The 14990-nt window shown below is 47.0% G+C and overlaps 1 protein-coding gene across 3 annotated transcripts in view; it reads left to right on the forward strand.

Annotated features, from left to right (window-relative positions):
• Positions 1-3721: 3721 nt before the first annotated feature.
• Positions 3722-14990, forward strand: part of SETX (senataxin) — a 47014-nt gene continuing 35745 nt past the window's right edge. For all 3 annotated transcript variants that reach the window (XM_004677870.2, XM_012721427.1, XM_012721426.1), the window contains exons 1-5: positions 3722-3828; positions 4107-4290; positions 5310-5520; positions 7420-7529; positions 14581-14800. In XM_004677870.2, coding sequence (XP_004677927.1) covers positions 4114-4290; positions 5310-5520; positions 7420-7529; positions 14581-14800 — 718 coding nt within the window. In that variant the 5' untranslated portion in view covers positions 3722-3828; positions 4107-4113. The remainder of the gene's footprint in view (positions 3829-4106; positions 4291-5309; positions 5521-7419; positions 7530-14580; positions 14801-14990) is intronic.

Consider the following 14990-nt stretch of genomic DNA (forward strand, 5'->3'; position numbering starts at 1 on the left):
CAGGAGGGCGCCAGGCCTGCGCGCCCCGGGCATTTGCTGGGGGTTATTGGTCACGAGCCCGCGGGCCCCGGGTGGGCGTCGCCTCCCGCGGACGCGAGCGGCGGCAGGAGCGTGGCCCCGCCGCAGGTGGTCAGAGCTCAGGGAGCCTCAGCTGGCCCCTCTCGTCTGGCTCCTGGTCATCGCTGCGTGTGGAGCCCAGGTGAGAGGGTGTGAGCCCCCTGAGATCAGCTCTGGGGGCCGGAGTGGGTGTGTCAAGCCACACCCAGCCGGCCCGAGTGAGCCAGGAGTGGCCGTCCTCACGTCACCCTCCCAGGCCTGTGCCCGGGAATTCCTTTTTCAGCACACACGTGAGCGAGCATCTTTACCCGTCACGCGTGAGCGGCGGACAGGCCCTGCCCTAACAGGTGCAGAGGCGCCCCGCGGTGGGGGTTGTGAAGGTGGGCGACAAGGCAGGGACAGTCCTACAAGGCCGCAGCCCAGGCGACAGAAGAAAGCCATCACACAGCCTGGCACAGGCCCCGGGCCGGGAAGGCCCCAGGGAAGCTGGCCCCAAGTCTGTCCTCCAGTGGGAATCCCTGGTGGACTTCTTTAGAAAACAGAATCTGAATGTGAAGTAATAACTCGTCTCTCTTTCTCTACTTTGGCCTGATACACATCCGGGCTTGAGAGTCAGGCGGAGGGGGTGTGTGGAGTGCGAAAGCAGAGGGAGGAGCCTGCACAAAGCCTGGCACACAAGCCGGGTGGTAGAACAGGGAGGCGCAAAGGAGGGAGAGGATGCTGAAGCCAGGTCAAGAAGGGCCTTAAGCGAGGAACTCAAGTGCATTTCATCCCCAGGCGTTCGCACTCTCAAAGACCAGTTTTGGCTGCCTGTGGCAGCATTTTGGAAGAATTAGTGGCGGATCAAACAAGAGGCAGAGCTCACTCAGGATTCTGCTGTAGTACCAACAGTGATGAAATGTTAAAGTAGGCCCGGCAGGGCCTCCCAGTGGCGCAGGGTTCAGTCTCAGCAGCTATCAAGCTGTTGCCAGGATCCTGGCCAGGGAGTGACCCACAGGGCACAGCAGGCCGCTCCTGTCACCTGCTGCTCTCCTCAGCAGTGTTTCAGTGGATCTGCTAGTTGTCCTCTCCACTCTGTCTCTGGGGAGTCCTCTCACACCACCTCCACCTCTGGTCTACACCCCAGTTCTTGTGTGCGTAGATAAATCTTAAAAAAAAAAAAAAAATGAGGCGCAGTAGCTGACCCAGGTGGGGGCTCGAGGAGAGAGGCTAGGGTAACTCCAGGTTGCTGGTTTTCAGATGGAAGGGATGACAATGTGCTAAATGCGGAGAAGACAGGATGAGAAGCAGATGTAAGGGAGGACTTCGTTCCATTTTACTTTGAGCCAGGCAGAGAGTGCAGTCGGAGGTTGAGTCACCCTTGCGGCCTGTGAGGCCAAGTGCTCGTTTACGGAGTCGCTGAAACAGTTGAGCACCGCGCGGGGAGTCTTCCATATGTCCACTCTTTGGGATGCTCCAGCGTAGGTGGTTGGTGAGTCACCCAGAAGGGGGTATTGACTGGATTAGGTTAGAGTCCTGAGAACAAGCCTTGGAAAATGCTGTTGGGGTGGGAGTAAAGAAAGAAGTGATTGTGAAGAAACTGGGTAGCGTAGTCAACATTTTCATGGCTGTATAGGAGTCCAGTAAAGATCCTGTTTGATTTGGTAGTAGAGGTTATCAAGTGCTTTCGTGAAAACATTGATAGAAACCAGGGTGCAAAGGAAATAAAGATGCAGATTTCTATTTCAACAAGTTAGCTGGGAAGTGTAGAAGAAAGTGTTACCTCATCTCACCAACTTAATACTGAGCATGTTACAGCCACACCGCTGGGTAGAGTCCTTATCGTTGGCAGTCGGCTACGTCTGATGTGGGGCTGGCCTTGGCTGCCTCACGGCCTGAGGGTTCCCCAGTTCATCCATATGTGGTTCAGGAATGGTCCAGCCAGTTAAAACCCGAAAAGTTAACAAAACTGATCTCTCGAACCGAGTTGTACAAAGTCTTAGGGGACAGCCAGTCCTCTACCAGCAGCACATTGTTCAGGTTTCTTGGCCGCTGCTGTCAGGCCAGTGGTGACTTCGGATTGGGGACAAAACGCATACATGACCCTTTGAGAGCACATGGACCTGCGTTTCTGTTTTCGAAGTGCTCTGTGGGACAACTCCTTGTACAGTCTGGGTTCTGTAGCCCTTATCTGTTTTGTGGTAATGTCCAACTACTTTGAGAAAAACTGATTCTGCTTCCATAGCTCTCTGAGTGAAGTAAAAAGCAGACTCTAGTTTGGTGCTATTTATAATGTTTAAAAAAGTAAACATTTTATTTGTACTTCAATCCCTTCTTTAAGTTTTTAAAGTCTGAATTGACTGCAGTCAGTTTCAAACCATTGATGTTTGGGAAATAATCAGAGTTTCACTTTCTATTCTTAAATCTTTTCACTTCACTTCTCATACGAAGATCACTGGAGAAAGTCTCCACAGACTTTCTGCTTCCTGGCAGTAAGATATTGGGTGTACCAAATTCTTCTGTGACTGTGAATGGTTTGTGTCCGGTCGCAACATAGTATCCACAGTGTTACTTCGGTTCCCTTAGTTGTCCAAGGTAGGAATCCATGAAGTGTCACTGGATTAGAATTACTGTCAGAACGGGCGAGCATCTTTGTTTTCATCTGAAGATTGGGTGGCGCTTGTTCGTCTACTCTGCTTTGTAGGAGGTCCCTAATGGAAGACTTAACGAAATGTATTTCTTTAAATAAATACTGATTTCTACTTTAAAATCTTTTTAAAGTCTTTTTTTCTGTTGCTAGTATAATAAACTCACTTTAGAAGCATGAAAGTATAGACATAACAGGTAATTAAAAAGTCCATAAAACAAAGGCATGTATTTGATTACTTTCATGTGCATGTAGCTGTCAGAAAATAAGATACTTTAGTTGACTTGTGGCGCTGGCGCTGTACCATGGCGGTCGCAGTAGCAGGGTGCTGCTGGCAGGCCCCCCATGTCCGGTCCGCAGAGATCCGCCCTCTAGTCGCGCACCGCCAGCTCTGTGCCCAGCCCCTCTCCGCCAGGAATGCTGCCGCCGCGAGCCAAGCCGACTCAGGGCATCTGTGTGATGGGCATTCGGGGTCGAGTGCGCCCTCCCAGCAGGCTGATGGCTGACATTCACTGGGCAGCTAAGTCAGACGTTTCAAGGTCAGATTTGTCAGATAGTTTCCTGGCTCAATTCCAAACAAACCCTGCTTTTTATGTGAAAGAACACTTTTAATCCCCTTTGGGCTGGTGCTTGTCTTTCTTGTTGCAGGCTGGCTGATATTGTGGAGGTAAGCCTCGCGTTGGGGTTTGTTTCACCCACTTCGGGCTGGGAGTGTTTCTTCTGAGTGAGCTGGGCTAATGTATGGGTTTGGGGAAGCGCTGCAGAGGTGAAAGCCCTCCCTCGTCACACCTGGATGCGATTCACCCTGATGGTGGTCACGTGGTCGAGGCTGTGTTCCAGGTGTCTCCGCGGTGCACCTGCTTATCCCTGTTTTCTTCTGAGGCGAGTCTCGGGGCCAGCCCGCTCTTGCGGCAGCAGTCCAGGGCACATAGGTGCAAATTGCTAAGCATAGATTGTATCGGCCCGAGCAAATCCTCTGTGAGTTTTTATGACTGATATGGTTAACACTTGGGTGGTTTTATGTTTCCAGGCGTTTGAGGAACATGTCTCTGCAGAATGTGAAAGCTTGACTCCAGTACGCCATCAGAACACTTCAAGATCTGTGCTGTGAAACCCTGCTAATTGTCTCTCCGTATTTTCCATCAGTAAGTGTTATGCAGTTTTCTTTGTGGCACAACTGCATGTTACTCCATGATGTTTGTAATTAACAAAGTACTTTCACTATAGCTCTTCATGTGTCAAAATTAGATTTTAACGAACATCTCAGAGCCGCGCTCAGCCAGCATTCACTAGTCACAGGACACTCGGGCCGCTTGGAGGCGTGCTTCCAGTCGAACGTGAGGTCGTTAGTAGGCGGCCCCAGTCTTCATGGATGCGCCACAGGCGCCTACTGTCGCCTTAGACACCATCTTTCCTGTGCTAGCTGCAGAATGAGCACGTGCTGCTGGTGCACGCCGGGTGGTGTCTCCACCGCTGACCTCCTGAAGCGCTATGCCGCCAGGACCTGCTCCAGGGAGTTCCAGACAGCTGATGAGGACCTCTGCTACTGCTTAGAGTGTGTGGCTGAGTACCACAAGGCGAGAGAGAGCTTGCCGTTCCTGCATGAGGTAAGCGACATCGGATGGCAGTGTTTTCCGGACTGGCAGCCAGGAGGGAATAGGTTCCAGGTCTGCAGGGAGCTTCAGAGAACTCGGGGAGTTCTCACTCCTCCAGGGCTGCTGTCTGTCTGGGGCCTAACTCACTGGTGTGTCGTAGACGCTGACTAAATGCTTCCTGACTGATGGCATGGAATTGAAACTGGAAGCAGAATTTTATGGCCCATCACTTTTACTTATTTTGACATAATTATAACATGATGTGTGGGGTTTTGGCTTCCTCTTTTTAAGACAATATATTTGACAGGATTACATTCAAAGTCCTGGTGATTGAATTCTTTATTCTTTTTGATTAGTAGGTTGTTTTCTTAAAAAAAAAAAAAAAGAATTACTGAGGTAACCAGTGTTGGCTTACAACACTGTACATATTATTTCAGGTGTGTGCATTCACATCTTTTCATTTTTTTAATGGGCATATGGAACTAAGCCTGTAAAAGTAGATATAGCTTCCCGTCTTTGTCACCTAGTGCAATAAGCATTTCTAAATATGTGACTTTGAACATCTAGTTTTTTTTTTTTTTTGATGAACAACGGAACAGAGACTACAGAGGTAAGTGCAAATCAGAAAGGAGGATTGATTATGAACCTGTTGTGAAAACTTTGGCATTTACAAATTCTGAGTTTTAGAAATGTCTTTATGTTAAAGCTGGTGTTTTAAGTAAGTGCCTTTGGTTAGAAGATCGGTGCCCTACCTGGTGTCTCTGACAAGAAGCCCCAGCTGACTTCCATTTTAATAGAGCTGAAGGCATGCTGTGGTGTTTATGGCCAAACTCTGCAAGATGTTTAAGCAACTATTGCTCCAAGTACTCATGGAACATAAAAGTGGCCGTGTTTCCTTTATAGAAATGTAGTACTGATATCTAGTACTTCAGACTTCTGAATTTTAGAACTAGAAAAAGAACATCTCTAGGAAGAGCATCACGTTTTGTTGAGAAGGCTTAAAGCATGCTGTCCGTGTTTTTCTCCTGAAGGCTTTGTGGGAATTAGAAACCTTACGGCTCATAAATTACTTTGAAAAATCCATGAAGGGAGAAATCGGAGATGACGATGAGTTGTACATAGTAGACAACAACGGGGAGGCGCAGCTGTTTGACTTCACCGGCCAAGACTTTGAAAACAAGCTTCGAGTTCCTCTTCTTGAAATTCTGAAGTATCCTTACCTCCTTTTGCATGAACGCGTTAGTGAGTATCTTAGCGTTCCTTAAGTTATATTAAGAATTGCAAGAATTCAGCCTTACCTGCATTGAAAATTTGTCCGCTCAGTGTAGTTAGGATACGTAATGACAGCGTTTGCGGGGCAGGTGTCCAGGTGCGTGCGGCGTGAGTTCCGCAGGCGCCGCGCGCATCTGCGGCGCCAGCTCCGTGGTCCACTTGCTTGGTCACGTTTGCGCAGCTGTTCGCTCCGTTAATTTTCATTCTGTTTGTCTGTAGCAGAGTTTCTCAACCTTGGCACAACTAATAATTTGGACTGGAAAATTCTTTCTTGTGGGGGCTGTGCTGTCCCTCGTGGATGGTTACTAGCGTTCCTGGCCTCAGCCCACTAGCTGCCAGTTGCACCCGGCCCTCTGACCTTCCCTAGCTGAGACAGCCAAAAATATCTCTAGGCATTGCCAGATGTCCCTGGGGCAGGGTGGGGAGGGGACAGTTGCCCTGTTTGGAACCACTGCTCTGTGGTGATTTTCACTGATTGCTGTGTCATGGCGTAGCATGGCTAGACTTTGATTGCTTATGTTTGCATTTCTTACTATGGATGTCTTAAAAGTTAAAACGTGTTCCCAATCTGTCATATCTAACAAGACCACAGTTCCTTAAAGGTATCTAATATATTCATGTTCAGATTTTCACAGCAGTGGCCAGACGGTTTTAGGCAGCTGTGTTTAAATTCGAGACAAGCCAGGAGCGCACATTACATTCCTGTATCTCACATCTCTGGTTTTTGGTTTTTAATTTTATTTATTTTTGCATACAAGGGCTGGGTGTAAGCCAGAGGTTGGGGGTGAGAGGATTCACCAGAGACAGAATGGGGAGCAGGACAGGCGGATCTACAGTGGGAAAGACAGGAGAGGTCTGCTGTGCCCTGTGGGTCAGCTCCCTGGCCAGGGGTCTCAGGCCATAGCAGTAAGACCGCTGAGATTTAACCCCTGGGCCGCCAGGGAGGGGCCTCACATCCTTTGTAACGCAGATAGTTTATGTATATGAACACATGCTTCTCTCTCTTTTCTTGGCCATGACTTTGGTTCCTTGAGACTGCGGTTGCCTGTAAAGCAATGCCCTCTCTGATCTGATGGCTTCCTGTTTAGCTTACTTCTCTGTACTGTTTGTAGTAAACTGAAAGTAATCCAAGCATTTGATAGGTAAATTCAGAATCACTAGATCTAAACCCTAGCAAGTTGTTTCTCGAACACTTAGATCCAGGAAAGGAGGTAGTTTATGGCCCTTCACACCTTGAGCATGTGTGTGCAGCCAGACTGGCCATGGCTCTGCATCCCGACGCTGCCCTCTCCCCAAACCATGTTCTTTCAAGTCTGCCAAACTGAAGTTGATTTATCTCCCGTGGCAAATGTGTGAGTTTATACAGCACACTGCCGAAAGAGTAGGGACATTTCCATGCAGCACAGGAAATGAAAGCAGCACCGGCTTAGACAGGCTGCTGGAATGGCCTCGAGAGCCCGGGGACTGAGTGTGTCTCAGAGACGGTGTTGGCGTGTAGCAGCCTGGGAGAAATGGGCTAGTCAGGAAACGAGAGCGGCGCAGCGTAGCCGTAGTGGGAAGAAAACGCTAGTGCCAGGTGCGTCCCGCGGACCAGAAGGTGAAATGCTGACGGGCTTGGCCCCGTAGCCCTCCTTACAAGAGGGCGCAGACAGCCTCACCGCGCCCGAAGAGGCGGGCGCCAGTCGGGTCACCCGCCTGCTAGTCGGTGAGATACGGAAATGCGGTTCCTGCATTTACATTTCAGGTCTGTATGCCGCGGCGTAAAGAAAAAGAACTTTCCATTTTTTCAGAGAACAGTGGAAGGAGCCAGATTTAGAGGACCTTGGTGAGTTGAGAAGACTTACACTGACCTTATTTTTTTCTCTTTAGATGAGTTATGTGTTGAAGCCCTTTGTCGGATGGAACAAGCTAATTGCTCTTTCCAGGTTTTTGACAAACATCCAGGGATTTATTTGTTTTTGGTCCATCCCAATGAAATGGTGAGTAAAAATGTTAGACAGTGAAAGCACTTTATTTTAGCAGTAACGATAGAGGATTTTGATAAGTATTCTGTTTAAAATGTTCGTCAAAATTGCTTTTTTCTGTTGTAAGGTTGCTACGGTTGCATGGGGTGTGGTCAGTGAGAAGCATCTCGAGGGGGAGAGGGGGAGAATATTGACAGTGACGATTAGGGGAAGATCTGAGCTCTGTTCACTGTGTTGGCCTGATCTAATGGAGGACTGCCCCACTGCAGACACATGGGGAATACTAGCTAACAGACTGGAGAAAGTCAGTTTGCCAGTGGGTGAGATTCTAAGAGATGGGGCTGGAGTGGGATAGGGCTGGCCGTGAAGAAGGCGGCAGCCGAGCAGGGGCGGCCCTGGTGCTCTGCCCCCAGCCCGGCTGGCGCTTGCGTCTGGTGGCCGCCGGTTGGGCCACCTGTGCTGGCGTCCACGGGTCACCACATGCATCTGAGTCCCACCTTACACGCGGGGCTGTGAAGGGCTGCCCTGCCAGTGAGACTAGGAAGGGGGAGTTTTAAACAGTTTTGTAAGCAGCAAAGAAAGTTGAGTAGTGGAGTTTCCAGGCAAGGTGAATTTCAGTCTCCTCTGGGCCAAAACACAGCAATGATAGAAAAAATTTAAAAGAATCATTTGAAGAAGTATCGTCATGTCCCTCAAAAGGTAAATGTTTCTGTGAACCAGCAGTAGGACACATACACAAAGTGACTGGAAACAGTCTGGGTGGCTGTGGGTAGCTGGGGGTTTGGTTTGCATAGAATAACAGGAATTACAGGTGTACCCCTTGCAAGGCCACGAACTAGAGAGCCCGGGCTCTGCTTCACACGAGGGCGGAGCTCTCCTGACGGTGAAAGAAAAGGGTGCTCTGTCCGGTGCCTCTGGGACCGGCTCTGAGAAAGCTGCACACTGCGGGGGCGCCCGGCAGCCGCCACCGGGGCCGCGTACCCCTCAGCGGCCAGAGGTGGGGTCCTGAGTTGTGGGTGCTGCTCCTGAGCACAGATGGAGATGAAGTATGCAAGTAAGAGTACATGAAAAGGAAGGGCTCTGAATATGTTGTAAGAGTTAATATAAGCTGACTTGTATATTTTTAATATTATTATTGACAAAATAGTTTCCGGAACGTGACGTAGCAGTAATAATTCCGATGAAACACCCTCAGTAGGGTGGAGCTCACAGGTTAGGAGACCAAAGATGTGAGCTTGTGTGCTAAGGTTTCCTCCTATTAAGGGCAGAGGTGGATAAGAGCTAGTTTTTAAATTGCTTTAAAGAAATAGGAAAACATGGTTAATATAAAGTTTTTTTTTTTATTTTGTGATAGTCATCAGCAGAATTTTTAATCTCATATAAGCAGCTTTAAGGATATCAGATTTAATGACTCAGTTAAAAAAGATCAGATTGGGACTATGAAAGAAATAAAATCTAGATAGCTTTTGTTTCATAGAGACACAGCTAAAAATTGGGTTCAAAGGGTTGATGTAAGGGGTCAGAGAAGACTAGACAAGGACTAGCCGAGGCGAAGCTGCTGAAGCTGCAGCGTAAGGAGTCAACAGCCTGGAGCAAGGGGGTGTGAGGACTGCTGTATGATCAACCAAAAGTTAGACTCATCTGTGACACAGTTTTCAGTGGGTGATATGCTTGGTGAGACAGGCTTAGGACAGTAGACGGCAACTGTTGTTGGTAGAACTACGAGGACAGGCGGGTGCATTTGTCGTGGGAGACCCCACATATTCCCCTTCGGTAGTGGTAAGTCAGGCGCCCGCTGAAATCATGACCTGGTGTGAGCGGTCTGTCTCGCCGCTTCTTCACGTATGCACTGAGCTACAAACTGGCACCCGTCTTGCTGTGGGGAGAGCTGTGCCTGCTGTGGTCATAGTGCACCTCGGGTAGACGTGAACAGTGAAGGTGTTTCCACTTTTATTTATTTACTTATTATTTACTTAGGCATACAGAACTGGGTTCAGGCCAGAGGCTCAGGGGCAGTAAGAGGATCCACCAGAGACAGAGCGGGGAGCAGAACAGTCGGATGGACCAAGTCCACTGCTGAGGGGAGCAGTGGGTGAGACGAGAGGTCTGCTGGGCTCTGTGGGTCAGCTCTCGGCCAGGGATCAAACTTGCACCGAAGTGGCTGTGGCTTGCTTGCAGTGCTGTGTCTTAACCTGTCGTGCCACCAGGGAGGGCCAAAAAAAAATTCTTACAACTAAATTATAATGATGATAATACAAGTAAACACTTGTAGGATATAACAACAGAGGTGTTATGAGGGAAATCTGTATCTTTGTATGATTATGGAAAAGAAGAACAATTCAGAATTAGCTTGTTCCTCTTCAGAAGCTAGAGAATAAATTTGAAGTGAAAAGGAGATAATGACGAATAGTGAGTAGAGCTATTAGCAACAGATAAAACACATGCAATAGGGGCAATCCCTAAGCCTAAAAGTCGGCTCTTTATAAAAACTTGATAAAGTGAACAAATCCTGGCAAGAAGGATGAAGAGAAGTGGAAGAAATAAACAGACGAGGAGCAGGCCCTGCTGTGATAAGTAGAGCGCCTGGTGGTAAATGCTGTTGACAGGTGTATTCATCTGCTTTGAAACCTAGAGAAATAATCCCAAGAAAAATAGAGCTCAGTAAACTGTTGGGTGCTACAACTTAATAAATCAATCATTGCTAGCCTCCCCCCCACCCAACAAAAAAGGTGGGCTCACTTGATTTCATATAGGAGTTACATTACATACTCTCAGGATAGAGTATCCTCATTTTATGTGTCTCCTTCCTGGGAAAAAATACTGCCACATTTAAGACAGTGTTAACTCTAAAAAAAAAATTAAAACATTAAAAGCTTAGTTGTTAATATAGATACAAAAATCTTTAAGTATTAGAAAATAAATGTAATTTATAACTGTATTAACAGGTCAAAACAAGAGTTTGTATGACTGATAGATGCAAAAAAATTTATGAAATGAAATTTGATTAAAGTGTGTTCACAGATTAGAATCTGATAGTCTATTTAAAAAAAAAACTAAAGAAAATGTTATCCAAATTGTACTTACTTTTTAGTGAAGCATCCCCAGGAATACACAAAGTTTCTGTAGTGTTTTAAATTAGGATTCTAGTCAGTGCAGTGAAGAAATCAGAAAATGAAGTTCGGAGCATCAATATTTTAAAGGAAAAAAAAAATGCTACTTTTGCAATGATAGGATCATTTACATAGAAAACCCTTTAAAAATCTAAGTTATGAGAAACAGAAATTAGACACAGTCACTGGGCATAAAATGTATTTATAGGCCCTCCCTGGTGGCGCAGCGGGTTAAAGCACTGCACTGAGAAGCTAAAGCCACTTCCGCATGAGTTCGATTCCCGCCTGCCCCGGAGGTGACCACATGGTGTGGCAGACCTCTCCTGACCCACCCGCTGCTCCCCTCAGCAGTGTGCTTCGTCGATCTGCCTGTTCTGCTCCCCACTCTGTCTCTGGTGAAGCTTCTCACCGCCCCTGAGCCTCTAGCCTGTACCCCGGTTCTGTATGTACAAATAAATAAATCTTTAAAAAAAAAAAAATGTATTTATAAAAGTCTGTTATGTTTCTCTACATGGGTAGCCAATAATTATTAAAGAGAAGTTTCTCTTTATGATAGAGTCAGAAAATGCCACTTAGGCACGTATCTGTAACACGCGCAAGACCTCTGCAGGCAGGTTGTCAAATGTGATTGACAGGAAAGGAAACAAGTGGAGGGGTCCTTGGACCTGGGACGGGAAGGCTTCGTGTGGAAGGGTACTGCCCGCATTTCAAATACAGTCCAGCAGTATGCTCAGCCTGGCATGCTAAGAGGGTTCTAAACCACTTACATAGAAGAGAAAGGAGCCAGAATTCCTAGGACATAGCTGAAGGGTGAAAACAGGAGATGAAGAAACAGGACTTACTCAAGCCTGGCATTGAAAGCAGCCTGTTGGCTCCAGGCAGGCGCATTGCCTGGCAGGATGGCCGCGCGCGAGCAGACTCCTGCATATGCAGGCCTTTCCTGTTACGGAGACTATCGATCGTGTAAGTGAATGAGGAAAAGACAAACTGGAAGTGGGGATGATTAAAGTAGCTGTGGAAAAGGGGAAGAAGTTAGGTCTAGGTCATAGTCATAAACTGTTGGGGACTGGCCCCAATCAAAGGCTCTCAGAGATCAGGGCCTTTTTAGGTGGGAGCGGCGTCAGAGAGCAGAGATTCCAAGAAGTGGGGAAGGGGAGTGGGCGTGAGGACATGGGAGTCGCAGTTGGGTACAAGTCTTCCTGCTCATCTTTTTAGCAGGTCTTTATTTGTACTGTTTAGCAAGAGTTAGTTACAATAATGCATCAGTGAGTTAGTAAGAAATCAGCATAAAGTTCTCAGGAGGAGGGGAGCAGTGCACCCTCTTCCTGCCACTTTAGGGCCTTCTAGACTGTCGTATTTGTGATCACTTTCATGTGTACGGATGTTCAGCTGTGACTGCAAAGGGTCAGGGACCTGGGAGAGGATGAGCCGTTAGCAAGGGATTTGGGGTCCCGGGGAAGGAATAAATTGTGCTGGCAGAGTCATCAGTGATAGTCTAAAGAAAAGCTAATGGCTGACTTAAGGCTAGCAGAGAGAAGCTAGTGTTTGTTTTAGGAAAGGTTAATGAAGACTAGCAGAGAGTAGTTAGTGATTGTTTAAGGAAAGAGTAAACTAAGAGGAAGTCACATAGTCATGTATTAAACAAAACCTGTGTCAAAAATGTTAGGACATTGTCATGAGTCCTTATGCCCTGGGAGTCTTAGCAGAGGTTTGCTTTTTGTGTCAAAAGACTTAGGAAGCTTCCTGGGAGTCCTTATCTCTCTGGACACAGAGGAATTTCCTGCCCGGGGGGTGGGTTGGGGGTGGGGGTTTGGCTGTACTTTACCTTGGCCAGGTAGCCGATTTATGAAGCTAAGGCAGTTCAGTTGCAAACTGATGGTTGCTCAGAATATTTTTGATACTATAATTATACAAAAAGGGAGGTCGTAACATAAGTTATCAATGGGAAAGTCTGATTTTTTCAGAGCTTTTCCCTTCCATTTGGAATTTGTCAGTTGACAGAAGTTGTATAGTTTGTGTCAATAAACTATAAATGTAAATGGATTAAATGTCAAAAACTGACCCAACTTTTGCAGAAAATGTGCTTATCATTTATATCTGAGGGGAAGGAAAGATTTCTTTAAAAGAAACCATTGATTTAAAAAGTTGATGAGTTTGACTATATCAAAGTTAAGAATGTAATATTTGTCACAGGATGCTTTAAAGAAAATTAAAAAAAAAAAAGTAACTTGGGAGAAACTATGAATAGTACTAACAGTACCCCAAAAGAAAAATGGACAAAGTCCTGAAGAGGAATTTCCCAGAAGAAGAAGTCCCACACTAAGGCTAAAAAGTATAGGAAGTGGCGGGAGGGTCTGCGCTCCTGGGGCACTGGAGCAAGCAGTGTCCAGAGGTATCAGCAGTGCAGCGGCGCTGGCATTCGTGGGTCAGGTCACATGTGATCCAGCAGGTTCACTCCTGGGTGTGAATGTTGGGGATACCTTAAATGTTTAGAACAGGATGTGCTTGATATGTAAGAAATTCCATAGCACTCTGCCCCAGAAATCAAAAATTGGAAACAGCCCAAGTGCTTCATTGCTGGAGAGTCAGTAAATTAGTGTGCTCGCCCAGGGGGGTGTTGGGTAACTCAAAACCAATGGTCAACTTGAAACTAAATGATAAATGTTAATTATAAGGCATTTAACGAAAGTCTCTAGAGATTTCATAGGAGGAAACCCTTTTTTTAAGCCAAAAACAAAACACTGCACGACTTTTAGCAATTCAGGTAAATGCTAGAACATAAGAAAATGAGGAATGACGTGCTTGGAATTGAAGATAACGTTTGTCCCAGCTTGGGAGGCCTGTGGAGAAAGGTGTGTGTCTGGCGAGGGGACCTACATTTTTGCATTGGATGGTGAGTTTAGGGATGCTTTTTGTATCAGAAAGACCAGTATTTAAAAGTGGTCCATGCACAGGCCAGAGTTGCAAGTGTGTCCTGAAGGGTTATAGCATAAATCAGAAGTCTGGCTCCCTAGCCCTCACCCAAAAAAAAGAAGCCAGCAAGAATTTGGATGTCTTTTACTCAAGAGGCCACATAAGCTGAAAAATGTGGCTGGAACAAAACACCTGCGAGTGTCAGAGAAGTCCAGGTGGGATTGCCGTGCAGCGGGAGTGCACAGGGAACCGGGAAGCAGCAGGGCGGAGAATGGGGCCCCGCAAACCTCGGCCCACACGTGCGTGCCCGGCAGCGGTGTGTAGCCGCGCTCGCACTGTGAGGGCGACGCTGGCTATTTGTTCTGGCACTTAATCGATAGCCTACAGGAGATTTAAATTCTCCTCCCTATGCTACACTGCCATTCAGAGGTGACTGTTGATGGCTTTTGAGACCTCTCTTCATTTTTTTTCCTTTTTTAAAACTTTGTGATGGAAGAACTCAAGTATACAAAAGCAGGGTGGTATGAACCCGCCGGCATCCATTACTCAGTGTTTTTTTTTTTTTTTTAAATATTTATGCATACAGAGCTGGGGTACAGGCCGTAGGTGCAGAGGTGGTGAGAAGATTCCCCAGAGACAGTGGGGAGCAGAGCAGGCGGATGGACGAAGTGCGCCGCTGAGGGGAGCAGCTGCTGCACCTCCGGCGGGGCCCTCCTTGCTCAGTTTTAGCAACTACAATGTTCTGGTCTCCTTCGCGTTAGAGTAGATCTCAGACATCAGAGCATCTTGCCCACTGGAGAGTTTGATATTTAAAAGCGCTTTTAAAGCCTCCCGCTAATAGAAATCTCCTCATGCAGTGCCAGCCAATGTTTAAATGAATGGAAATGATTATTGCACATGTTCGTTAGGGTTTGTTTAAGCCCCACACATTGCATGATTAGTATATTAATGTCTAATGTCTTGAGCTTCAGAGAAACCTGTTTTCTTAAGGTTCTTCATGTGGGCATACGTTGAACGAAGTAACCAATCTCTTACACTTTCAGGTTCGACGTTGGGCTATCCTGACTGCAAGGAACTTGGGAAAAGTGGACAGAGATGACTACTATGACTTACAGGAAGTTTTGACTTGTCTTTTCAAAGTCATTGAGTTGGGGCTTTTGGAAAGTCCGGACATCTATACCTCATCTGTCCTTGAGAAGGGCAAACTGATTCTTCTCCCCTCACACATGTACGACACTGCCAACTACAAGAACTACTGGCTTGGTGAGTGCTTCCACGCCACGCCGCGTGTGTTTCCACATTGCTCCCGTGAGGGGCCGGAAGCCTGCGCTTGAAGCGGCCTCTGGGCAGTCCGATTAGACTGGCCAGGGAGGACTTTACAGTTCCCAGTGTCATTAAATTCACTTCCCACTACACATCCTGTTTTAAAATTTTATCCTAGAAACCACCTGTT

This window comes from Condylura cristata, unplaced genomic scaffold (assembly GCF_000260355.1).
Source record: "Condylura cristata isolate star-nosed mole 26May11 unplaced genomic scaffold, ConCri1.0 scaffold00006, whole genome shotgun sequence".
Taxonomy (NCBI): domain Eukaryota; kingdom Metazoa; phylum Chordata; class Mammalia; order Eulipotyphla; family Talpidae; genus Condylura; species Condylura cristata.